A 13,348-nucleotide genomic window follows, 5' to 3' on the forward strand; every position below is an offset into this window, starting at 1 on the left:
TATAAATTTATTTATTCAACATACTGCTTGGAGACGTGAACGCTGTTAGGGGCGATTTGGTGTTAATTACTTACCGGAATAGATAGCTAGCTACAAACACGAAAAATGTAAAGGCCATCAACTACCTTGGTCTTTTAGGCAACGACGACTTATATATGAGTCGTCTATTATCAAAGGCGGCAATCTGTACATTTGGACAAAATTTTTTTATTGATATGTCAATACAGATTTATTTGAATATAATCGTCTCCTTCAAAGAATACGGTTCAAAACCTGCATTAAATAAAGGTTAATAGTTAACCTGTTATTTATCTAAGATGTCGTTCCGAAGAGTTTTGTGACTGCCAATGGAATACAAAGTCAATAATTCGTTTTTCTGATTTACCAATCATTGTCCAAAAGTCAGATTGCCGCCTTTGATAATAGTCGACTCATATATGAAGCTATTTAGACGTCTCAAGTTTACACAGATAATTGAAATTAAGTACCGTTTTGAAGTCATTTTTTCATTATTTTATCTGTTAAGTGTCAATTCATGTGTAGTAAAAGTGAATGCGTAAACATAATACATATAAAGGCATCTATCTGTACAGTATCTTCCATTAACATAATAGAATTTTTCCACATTAAAATAAAAAAAACTGTGTTCGAAACATAGCAACCCTATTTTCCTCACCGCGGCGGAAGCGGGGGAGAGGCGTGGAGTGACAAAATAAAACGACGTGCATCGACGAAAATGCACAATCATTGTCGGTCCCGTAAAACTGTATTAACTTTGATCCGATTAATAAACCAGCTTTAAATACAGTCCACTTTTATTGATATAAGCCTTGCACCCAACATCTCATCGCAACGGCGCCAACATATGGTCCTTCAAACCTCAACATAATCGGAAGAAGATAGTACATCGGGTCTTTCAAAGAAGTCTTTTGGAGCCTAGGACGCCTATCAACCTTCGTGGGTCTACATTCCGCTGGAAATTCGTCGCCACTGCTTGAAAAAGAAGATCATCTGTTTTTTCAACGCCTACCTACACTTCAAATTCAAGCAGCGCCTCAGGTGGATTACCTTCGTGGAACGCCCATAATTATCTACTCTACAGAAGAAGTCCGAATCCAGCTCACCGACAACATTTAAAAAACAACAATCCAACAAACGTACAACATTGCCGCATCAGCTGAGTACAACACAATCAACACCATTATTCAAGGTCTCATAGGATCAAGTCACAGGAGGTTTAAAAAGAAAAGATACGTAAGATCGTTCCTTATATTTTATTCTTTCCATTCCTCATTAACATTAACATTAACATTCATAACCATAACAATTAATTGCTACCGTCAACATTTTCACTATTAACAAAAGGTCCAAAGGTCATTCTTCTCATTCTTGTCAATCACTTTTTATGCTTCTCATTAAGTTTTTATTAAACACAACATAAAATAACACAAGAGCTTTGCTTTTCACGCTTGTTCATTTCATCGCTAATATAATTTACATTTGCACATTTCGTTAGGTATAGCTTTAAACTATTATTGTAGTGTATCATTTGCTTGACACTAGATTTAGATTTAAATTCACAATTTCATTTTAATACTAAACTTTTAAAATAACTCATTCGCCGTCTAATAAAACATTGTAGAAACTTTTATTAAAAAAAATATACATATTGCGGGTAGTTTGAAATATAACACTCCTTAAGTACAGCTGTTAACAATTTTTGCTATTATACTTTATTCAGGGACTTAGATTTTGCTTGGCAGTCTATTGCTATAATTTTTTTGGCAGGGTCAACTTTTGCTTTTAGTTGCTTCATTGCCTTTGGGAAGTAGATAGTTGGTACTCGAAATAAAGATGCCTGAAGGCAAAGTAAAAGACTTAATTAAAAGGAGGGCCTCAATAAAGGCCAAAATAACACAATTCTCTACGTATTTGGATGTCCTACGGGGTTGTGATTATCTCAATGATGTGCAATTCTCGGAACTCCAAGTACGTCTTGAGAAATTCGAAACCTTATACGGGGACTTCGACACTTTTCAGAGTGAGATCGAGATGCTGTCAGACGCGCCGGAAGACCATTATAAGGATCGTGAGTCCATTGAGTCGCAGTACTACAAGCTTGTGGCTTCTGCGCGTACGCTGTTGGATCAACGCAAAAATAATGACGGTAGGTCCGAGGTAAGCTCTGAAAATGGCATGAAGAATACCACCGTGTTAAGTCAAAAGCCAAACTATATTAAGTTGCCAAAGATTGATGTACCCCACTTTGACGGTTGTTACCAGCACTGGCTTGAATTTCGAGACACTTATATTTCTTTGGTTCATGAAAACGATACCCTTGATAGTATTAATAAGTATCACTATTTAAGAGCTTCTCTTCATGGAAGCGCTGCTTTAGTAATCAAAAGCTTAGATTTTAAAGCAGATAACTACTCTTCTGCGTGGACTCTTCTCTGTGAGCGTTATGACAATAAGCGCTTACTTGTCAACAATCACGTCCAAACTCTTTTTAATGTTGACGTCATACAAAAAGAATGCAGTAAGAGTTTACGACACATTGTAGATGTAACCAACAAAAATCTTAGAGCCTTAGCCACATTGGATCAACCTGTCGAACATTGGGACACTTTGGTGATTCATATGATGGCCTCTAAATTGGACAGCATCACTAGTAGGGGCTGGGAAGAGCATCGTAATACTCTCAGCGACCCTCCAACTCTAAAAATATTTACTAAATTCATTTCAAATAAAGCCGATTTATTGGAAACGTTAGAGGACGCGCGTCGAATCAAATCTAACAAATCTAACAAAAATAAAACAGTTGCGTGTCCGTTATGTAATCAGGAACACTTCCTGTACGCGTGCGAGTCTTTTAGAAGTTTATCGATTGAAACACGTATTAGGAAAGCGAAAGAGCTTAGAGTGTGCCTTAACTGTCTGAGGCCTGGACACACTGATTCTCAATGTAAGCTTAGCCATTGCAAGTACTGCAAGTTAAAACACAACACGCTTCTTCATTATAAGAAGCAAACAGCCGCAGTTGAAACCGTTGTCGTGTCAGCCACGGCAACTGATACTTCATCACACGTTTTACTCTCTACGGCGTTAGTTCAGGTTTTAGACTCTAATGGGCAAACGCATACTGCACGTCTTCTTTTAGACAACGGGAGTACTGCTAACTTTATTACGAAGGATCTCTGTCATAGGCTTAATTTGAGAACGAAGCGTGTGGATTACATAGCATGTGGTATCAGCAATAAAACCTCCGCGTGTAATGAATCGTGTTTGATAAGCATACGTTCATTAGATGGCAACCACAACTTTAACATCAATTGCTATCTCTTGAATAAAATTACGAACTCTTTACCCTTAGCATATTTAGAAAATAAAAACATAAATATACCATCGGGAGTATCTTTAGCGGATCCAACTTACCATATTCCATCCTCCATTGACATATTGGTCGGAGCAGATGTTTTCTGGAATGTCATAGGTACAAACCGTATTCAACTAGGCAAAAATAAACCTGTTCTTTTTGAAACCAAACTTGGCTGGGTAATTTCTGGTTCCCTCTTAAACAAGACTAACTCTAAAGATTTACATTGCTTATTAAGTTGCGATTCTTCAAAGATCACCACAGATCTTACTAAATTTTGGGAGCTAGACTCTATACCATCTTCAACAATCAACGATTTAAATAGTCATCCGTGTGAAAAGGTGTTCACTGAAACTACAACGCGCGCTGAAGACGGACGCTTTAACGTGACTTTACCTTTCCATGAATCACCAAAATGTTTAGGAGACTCGTACTATATGGCCAAGCACCGGTTCCTTTCACTCGAAAGGAGACTAAAATCAAACAATACACTTAAATTGCTATACGGTAGCTTCATGCGCGAGTATCTCGATCTTGGTCACATGAGTGAAAATATCCACAATACTAATAATGACGTAATTCAGTATTTCCTTCCTCATCATGGTATTTTAAAGGAATCGAGTACAACTACAAAATCGCGAGCAGTCTTCGATGCTTCTGCTCGTACATCCACAGGTAAATCACTAAATGATATTCAGATAGTAGGCCCCACGATACAAGATGATTTATTTTCAATTTTAATACGATTTCGACAACATCTGTATGTGGTCACGGCCGATATAGAAAAAATGTATCGACAAATTTCATTAGACAGTTCTCAACGCCCTTTACAACAAATTTTATGGCGATTTAATCCTTCACAACCCATAAAGACATACACACTAAACACATTAACTTATGGCATGGCCTCAGCTTCTTTTATAGCAACCCGATGTCTTATACAGCTAGGCAATGAAGCTCACGATGACGATGTTAAGCGCGCTATATGTCATGACTTTTATGTTGATGACTACTTAGGTGGAAGTCACACCATTCACAGCACCATAGAATTGTGCAGAAAGATTAAGGTTGCCCTCCAGTTTGGACAATTTAATCTTCGTAAATGGCATTCCAATAGTTCTGAAATTCTCAGAGCTATTAGCGATACTTCGAATGATAACGCAGATTGTGTAGATCTGAGTTCCAACGAATACTCGAAGACTTTAGGTCTTAATTGGAAATGTCGCGCTGACAATTTATACTTTTCGATAAATTTGTCACCTTCACTCATTATAACAAAGCGGTATATCTTGGCTACCGTAGCCCAAATATTTGACCCGCTTGGCTTAGTTTCGCCTTGCATTGTAGAAGCTAAGCTTTTGCTGCAAGATCTCTGGAAACATAAATGCTCATGGGACGACGAGATCATGGAACCTTTAAAGAAGACATGGCTTAACTTTGTTAAAACCTTACCTCATCTCAATGATATTCTAATTCCGCGCTGCGTTATTTCTCAGCCGATTGGAATACAGCTTCATGTTTTCACGGACGCATCGGAGAGAGCCTACGGCGCATGTGTTTATGTTCGAAGTGAGACGTCAGAAGGATCCATAAAAACCATTCTTTTAGCATCAAAAAGCAAAGTAGCTCCTATAAAAGCTACTACGATTCCAAGACTGGAACTTTGTGCCGCCATGCTTGGTTCCAAATTATGTGAAAAGATCACCATGACTTTAACATTAAAAGTAGAAAGGTGTTCATTTTGGTCGGACTCAACCATAGTTCTCGGTTGGATTGCCTCTTCTGCAATTCATTTGAAAAAATTCGTAGCTCATCGTGTGTCTGAGATACAGAAAATCTGCGCTGGACACGAATGGCGGTATGTCCCTTCAAAGGAAAATCCAGCAGACTTGGTATCTAGAGGATTGAACGCTAGTCTTTTACGTAATTCCGCTTTATGGTGGTCGGGACCTTCATTTTTAGCTCAGGACCCATCACACTGGCCAACTAACCCAAATTATACTGATCATCTTCCAGAAACTGTTCATGCTTTACACATAAATCAAGGCTCTTCAAAAAATTGTATATTGTCAAATCTAATTCAGAACACATCTAGATTTTCTAGGTTAATTCGCGTGACATCTTATATCTATCGTTTTATATCTAATTGTAATCATAAACATTTACAAAAAGGGAGGCTAACTGACTTAGAATTAAGAAATGCAACAAACCATTTATTATTTGTAGCTCAGGAAGAATCGTTTTCTGCAGAGCGTTCTCTTTTAATCGCTGGTAGGCCTTTACCGATTAAAAATAAACTTATTTCTTTGTCACCTTTCCTCGATAGCGATGGGTTGATGAGAGTTGGCGGTAGACTCAACAATTCAGATTACGAATTTAATATTAAGCACCCAATTCTTCTCCACGCTAACCATCGTTTAACTAATCTTATATTTGAAATGTTACATCTTAAACATTTACATTGTGGTCCTAAACTCTTATTAGCAATCACTAGGCACAACTATTGGCCCATTGGTGGCAATAATTTAGCTAAAAAGGTTGTGCGAAACTGTGTGACGTGTTGCAGATTTAAGGCTACTACTGTTCAGCCACCCATGGGGGATTTACCACGTCAACGTGTGCACCTGGAATGTCCCTTTCTTCAAACTGGCGTTGATTACGCTGGCCCAGTGTTGGTAGCAAACCGGAAAGGTAGAGGTTCTAAACTAATAAAATCATACATCTGCGTGTTCGTATGTTTGGCAACAAAGGCCGTACATTTGGAGCTTGTCTCGGACCTGTCCAAGGATGCATTCATTGCTGCTTTGAATAGATTTACTGCGCGACGCGGGAAGCCACAATCAATTCTGTCTGATAATGGTACCACCTTTGTTGGAACGTTCAATGAATTATCCAAACTTCTTAGTCGTACCCTACCTTCCGATTTGGCAGAGCAAGAGATTAAATTTTCTTTTATACCGGCATACACACCACATTTTGGCGGACTTTGGGAGTCAGCCGTTAGGTCTACGAAATATCACTTGCGTAGAATTTTAGGGCTAACACATCTCACATTTGAAGAAATGACGACTTTATTAACTCAAATTGAAGCCATTTTAAATTCAAGGCCTCTCATTCCTCTGTCAGATGATCCTTCGGACTATTATCCTCTCACTCCAGCTCATTTCCTAATAGGACGATCTTTACTCTTTGTACCTCAGCCTGATTTAACAAATCATTCAACTTTAACCTCTCTTAAGAGATTCCAGCGTATCGAGTACCTTAAGCAGCATTTTTGGCAGCGATTCTCCAATGAGTACGTCGTGTGGCTACAACAAAAAATGAAATGGCTGACTCAAAAGGGAGACTTAAAAGAAGGTATGATGGTTGTCATCAAGGAGAAGGGACTACCACCTCTTATGTGGCTGCTCGGACGCATTATTCGTCTTTGTCCTGGACGAGATGGAATTACACGTGTGGCAGATATCTTAACCAAGAAAGGTGTTATACGACGCGCTTACAACAACATATGCCCGCTATCAGTCAATATTTGAAGTTCTTCAACCCGGGGAGCATGTTCGAAACATAGCAACCCTATTTTCCTCACCGCGGCGGAAGCGGGGGAGAGGCGTGGAGTGACAAAATAAAACGACGTGCATCGACGAAAATGCACAATCATTGTCGGTCCCGTAAAACTGTATTAACTTTGATCCGATTAATAAACCAGCTTTAAATACAGTCCACTTTTATTGATATAAGCCTTGCACCCAACATCTCATCGCAACGGCGCCAACAAACTGTAATTGTTAACGCAAGGTCGATAATCCATCGGACGGTTTGCTAATCAAATGCAATTCCTAAAACTGTTTATCCACAGTGTGTACTAATAATAATAATAATACATATAATATCTAGGAACAAATCACGCATGGTCATTCGGCCCCAAATTAGTATTCCCTGTGTTATGGGCACCAGATACATACTTATATACGTTTAAATGTATACATATATATAACACATATATTAAACACCCAGACAAAGGGCCAACACATATGTTCAGCACATAAAGGTTTGCCCGATGTGGGAATCGAACCGACGACCCACGGCGCAACAGTTAGGAGCACTAGCTACCGCACCACCGAGTCAGTCATATGTGTTCCTGAAGATAAGATCACAGTGCGTTTCCAGAGATCTTTTATGCCACGTACCATCCATCCGCTATGGAATGAGCTCCCCTCGACGGTGCTTCCCGAGCACTATGACATGTCCTTCTTCAAACGAGGCTTGTGGAAAGTACTTAACGGTAGGCAGCGACTTGGCTCTGCCCCTAGCATTGCTGAAGTCCATGGGCAACGGTAACCATTCACCATCAGGTGGGCCGTATGCTCGTCTGCCTACAAGGGCAATAAAAAATATAAAAAATCTTTTCACGAACCATCTAGCTTTGATATGAATTCACCTACACTGTGTTTCTTTTTGAGCACTGGGAGGTGTCTTTTAATAAATGATTCTTGAAGAGCTTCCTAGCTGACGTTTGTGAGCTATGGTGATTAGTAAAACAGGTGGGCCTTACGACATTGAAATAGCCTTTCGAAGCATTATAGTCTTTGGAGGCCATAACAGAAAATAAATATCTTAGACTTGGATCTTAGGTTTCAAAGAGCTCTACATCCACATTATAATATCACACCCACATTATAATTATGATATTTTACTGATGGTAGGACCTCTTGTAAGACCAATCGGGTAGGTCCACCATCCTGGCTATTTCTGCCATGAAGCAGTAATTAATTTCGGTTTGAAGAGTGGGGAAGCCGTTGTAACTATACTTGAAACCTTAGAACTTATATCTCAAGGTGGGTGGTGCATTTACGTCGTAGATGTCTATGGGCTCCAGTAACCACTTCACACCAGTGGGGCTGTGAGCTCGTCCACCTATCTAAGCAATAAAAAATATCTGAAGATTTCGGTAATTACTTAAGATCAAGAGGGCTGGGCGGTTCTTTTACGCCAAATCTACTATTGAGTTTTGTGGTCTTATCATAGTGGTGATCGTAGTGACCAGCGCTGATGCGGTGGACGGGCCTGAAGGGGAGACGGGCAGGGCCCGGGCAGCCCAGGCGGTGCAGCATGGAGCCAGGTTCAAGAGGAAGCTGCAGAGGAGACTCACCAGGCAAGCTCTGGCCGAAGCCAAGGCTATCAAAGAACAAATCCACGTTTTGGTGTATGTCGCGGAATTGGTAAGTTGCGTTATTTATGTAACGTGTAACTACGCAACGGATGTTGATGCGGTTTTTTTTAATAGACAGAGTGATTTAAGAGGAAGGTTTATATGTATAATAACATCCATTAAATAGTGGAGAAATCAATAATAAATTACAGTTTCTGAAGCGAAGCGAGGGCGGGTCGCTAGTTGGCTATATAATACACAACGATGTATAATATACAAATTTGTATGGAGTTGGAGCGTTTGTCTATTTTGGCCGCTAGGGGCGCTGTTCCAACTCCATACAAATTTGAGTTAACTTTTACGCTATCGAGAACGTTAAAAAACTCGCACCAAACACACTAACGCCCAGCGCATTCTGTCAAGCGAAGGAGGTGTTCTGTGTTTATTGTATGTGTGTGTATTTAATCTCTTGCCGGCTTATTCGTATAAAGAATTCCGGCTATACAATGAGCTCAAAAAGATCCTTCTTCATAAGGGAACTTTCGAGAAGATATTTAATTTTTAGTAAATGATTATGCTGATATATTTAAATTATACAAAATGGAAGAGAGATAGAACATATTGTTATTGTCTGTTTTATATTTGATCAAAGGTTGCAAAAGATCCTGTGTTAGCCTGGAAAAAAGCTAAGGAACTTTACGCGTCTCTCAGTCAACCAGAACCCGAGAATCAAGCGAGGCCTGTAACTCTTGAAGAGCTGATGGTACTCCTCACCAGGGAAACAGCAAGAAAGGTCGTGCATCTCGTCAACTATACACACACAGACCTTCCAAGGTATTTTATAATAATATTATTTGATTTATTTCATAACTTCATTTATAACAAACGAAAGCAGTCGAGTCTACTGGCAATACAGTATAATTAATTCCGCTACTGACACTTTTGAACGCTGGTAATACCAAAATGACACATTTGCTGCTGCCAATACATAGTCAATTACGCTACCTTTATTGTACGCATGAAAGATCACTAAAGATCGATTCCCCAAAGATTGACAGAACGTCTAAAAGTAAAATCACTACGAGGGGTAAAAGGTTATTTGGTTTAAGCGACATTTCGCTTAATACGCGACATTTATCTTTTTATTTGGTATTTAGCAACAACAGTACCTACCATGTTTTTAATTGAATATGCAATTTCGAAAAGGGCACATCTCTGAAAATGTAAAATGTTCAGGAAATGAAAAAAAACTGATTATTTTCTAAAGCAGTGTAAAATTTAAACAATTAACTTTTGAGATATATTTTAGTGTTAATTAGCAATTGAAAATTACTGGAATTATTATAAAATGGGTCTAGGTAAGCCTCAAAACTACATGTGTATGAAAAAACGTATTTGACAAAATATGCGACATGTGCCCTTTTCGAAATTGCATATTCAATTGAATTTCAATTAAGTTTATTCCATTGAAATGGCTGAAGAAGTTTTTTTGTTATGATATCGAAAATCACAACTTTAAATAGCTCTCCTGTAAAGTTACCTAAATGTCGCTTAAACCAAATAGCCTTTCATCCTTCGATTAGGTAATTTCTCGGTTCGAATAATTAGTCAGTAAATCCCGTGTGGATTATCGGCGGACGCTGCGCGTCTTTTACTACGCACCCACTCTAGCTTTTTTTTTGCCGCCACCCACCTTGAGATAGGAGTTCTAAGGTCTTAGTTTTAACAGTTCAACGGCTGCCTTATTTGGGACCTCTTGTGAGTCTGCGCGGGTAGGTACCACCACCCTGCCTATTTCTGCCGTAAAGCAGTAATGCGTTTCGGTTTGAAGGGTGGGGCAGCCGTTGTAACTATACTTGAGACCTTAGAACTTATATCTCAAGGTGGGTGGCGCGTTTACGGTGTAGTAGTCTATGGGCTCCAGTAATCATTTAACACCAGGTGGGCTGTGAGCTCGTCCACTCATCTAAGCAAAAAAAAATAAAAAAAGCCTACCAGTTCGGACTCATAAGAGATCCTACCCGTTCGGACTCATAAGAGGTCCTACCCGTTCGGACTCATAAGAGGTCCTACAGTAAAAAAGAAGACAGGGATGAGGTAGCGGGTAGAGAACTGCTTGCGGTCACCCAAACGTCCACATGTCGATACAAAGGCGCCCGCAACACTCAAAGTTTCAGAGGTGGGAGCTTCGTTAGAGAAGGGCTTATGTAAAATAATTGCTTAAGCATAATATGTTAAAATGGAACGCTGTCAAAATCTTCTTTGTACTTAGAAGCTGGCCTTAATGCATGCAATTTATAGTAGAAGAACCCTTAGTGAATGAAATACAGGTAGCCCTCCCATAACACGGTAGATATGTTCATACAAGCTCCCGTGTTGTGCGAAACCGTGTTATATGACACTAGAAGTCTGTACAAAAAGGACAGTATTTTTCTTAACGAAACATTTCAACTGTATGTGTAGGTATATATTTTTTACCCATTATACATAAAAAATAAGCAGTGAAATTTTGTTTATTCCCATATATTTTGTCAACATAGTGCATGATATAATTTTCTAAATAATTTTAAACAAAAATCTCGTTATATAAAAGTACCGTGTTATAACAGGTTTTGGGGAATTTTTCTTATCGTATTAGAGTGGAACCGTGTCGTAAAATACTGTAAAATGGGAGGGTTCCTGTATAATAATAATTTATTTATTTAAAATTTTATGTTGACAGAAACATCCGTCAAGGCATGACGATTGTTACGAAGCATTTGTCGTATACAGCAGAGGCATTACTCAAGGTAATATGCATTTTCGAAAGTACTAAGCTATTGCTATTAATATTAAAAAAATGTATAGAAGCTTGTACACAGAAGTTCGTACCCACACCGGACAAATTAATTGTTGAGCGAGCACACAACCGACTTGATTGTAAGCGGTTAGCGATGGACATGCATACCCGATCCTGTGGACCGAATGGTAAACAGTCGACGTCGCCCTAAGCACGTCATTACGGATCCTCCCGATCCACTAACGGTGTTTTTAGGTACCGGTCACTTTCCTCGCCGAACCCGTCGCTTGCGACGAAGGGCTCGACGAGTAAATTAACCCACAGTAAATTAACACAGCCCACTGAGTTTCTCGCCAGATTTTTTCAGCGGGTCGCGTTTCTGATCCGGTAGTAGATTCTGCCATGGCACTGTTCTTGCTAAGGCTGGTGTTGACAATTTCTCAGGTTGAGCGCGTCACTTCACCTGCCCTTCATAGCTTAGATGGAAATAGTCCCTTAGGTTACCAATAATTAGGTTGGGAAAACATACCACTACCACTAACACCACTAATTACACATGTATCAATTTTGCGTTTGATATTTACATGATTTCGTTATTCGTATCGATTTCGTTTTCTTTATCTGTCAAAAAATTGGTACTCGCTTGCCGGGCTTGAACTCGGGATATTCGCTTTGCTCCACACAAGTGAACCGGGCGTCTTATCTGTTAGGCCATGACATCAATTTCTTCTTCGTCACTTTCTTCATTGCTGAAGGTCGTATCCCTGAAACTTGACCGTGGCCTGTCTCGTGAGTTGTTTCCATCTCGTCCGGTCCTCAGCTTCTCGAATGGCGGTTGCGACTGGCGGCCCAGCTAGGGCGGTTAGTTGATCACACCAACGGCTAGGCAACGGCCGCGGGGTCTCTTTCCTTCTACTTTGCCCGTCACAATCACTTTTTCCAAGCTATCTGACTGACGGCGGGCAATATGAGCGAAATAGCGAGGATCCTCTGGTAACAGATTGTTGAGAGTCTGACTCGGATGCGAAGCTGATCCAGGATAGATTTATTTGTCCTCTTGGCCGTCCATGGAATTCGGAGCATTCGTCTTCAGGATTACATTTCAAATGCTTTTATTTTCTTGCGCTCGGATGCCCTAATTGTCCAGGGCTCTGCTCCGTAGAGAAAGGTTGAGAAAACTAGGGTACGGACGAGTCTCATTTTCGTGACGTTAGATACTGTACGATTTTGCCATATTCGTTTGAGCTTGGTCATCGCTGTTTTGGCCATCTGCGTCCTCCTCCTTATCTCTGCCTCACTGCCCCTGTGGTCGGTCAGTAAGGACCCGAGGTATATGACATCAATATATAATGTTTAATATGTTTTATTGAACTCTTTTACAGTCTGTACCCGTGGAGACGGCAATCACTGAAATAAAGGGATGGAGAAGCAAACTTGAGGTCCTGTTGCAGCAGTTGCAGGCCACATCCAAAACTTACTTGGTAAGTAAATTTTAATTCGATTCCGCACGGTGGAAATCCGGGGCTATCCGAGGCTTATATGAATATACGTAAATACCTAATGAGGCCGAAAATCCGCCATGTTTAGAAGCATCTCTCAAATAACTTGTGTACTATGACAGCTGTCGCTAAAGTCCTGTCATTCTGTCGCCTTACAGTAATTCCATAGTCATGCATTCCGTTTTGAAAAAGCAGCAGCTATACGATCTAATTGAGATTTCAACCTCATGTCTCAAGGTGGGTGGTGACATACATGTCATAAGTCCAGGGATCCAGGGTTAAACAATGAAGTGCAACAAAAAAGTACATAGTAACGTAGTTTTAATTATGTCTACGTCTCGCGAAAACCGAAGAAAAGATTGGAAAAGTCTTCAAACTTTTATTGGTCAGGGTCGTGATTTCCGAAATGATAGTCAGAAAAAATTGCGATCGACTACATAGAGCTGTTTTCTAATTGCACGCAATGAGCCAATAACAATATCAGCGACGTAGTTTAAGTGATGTCTTTCTTCCAGCTCGCCTGTCATATATGTATGTCCATTGCT

The 13,348-nt window shown here is 39.8% G+C and overlaps 2 protein-coding genes across 8 annotated transcripts in view; both read left to right on the plus strand.

Moving 5' to 3' along the window:
- The window catches only part of Lsd-1 (lipid storage droplet-1), a 34,598-nt gene that overhangs the window by 15,417 nt on the left and 5,833 nt on the right, over positions 1–13,348 (plus strand). For 4 of the 7 annotated variants that reach the window (XM_089728017.1, XM_028170430.2, XM_089728019.1 and 1 more), the window contains exons 5-8: positions 8,402–8,595; positions 9,178–9,359; positions 11,248–11,314; positions 12,687–12,785. In XM_089728017.1, the coding sequence (XP_089584143.1) occupies positions 8,402–8,595; positions 9,178–9,359; positions 11,248–11,314; positions 12,687–12,785 (542 nt within the window). The remainder of the gene's footprint in view (positions 1–8,401; positions 8,596–9,177; positions 9,360–11,247; positions 11,315–12,686; positions 12,786–13,348) is intronic. The other 3 variants (XM_089728018.1, XM_028170431.2, XM_089728021.1) reach the window with 1 other exon arrangement.
- LOC149502779 (uncharacterized) lies at positions 746–7,093 on the plus strand. The gene is made up of 2 exons (XM_089728010.1): positions 746–2,178; positions 6,616–7,093. The coding sequence occupies exons 1-2, from the start codon at positions 1,855–1,857 to the stop codon at positions 6,907–6,909; spliced, it is 618 nt and encodes a 205-aa protein (XP_089584136.1). The 5' UTR covers positions 746–1,854; the 3' UTR covers positions 6,910–7,093.

This window comes from Bombyx mandarina, chromosome 06 (assembly GCF_030267445.1).
Source record: "Bombyx mandarina strain Sakado chromosome 06, ASM3026744v2".
NCBI lineage: Eukaryota > Metazoa > Arthropoda > Insecta > Lepidoptera > Bombycidae > Bombyx > Bombyx mandarina.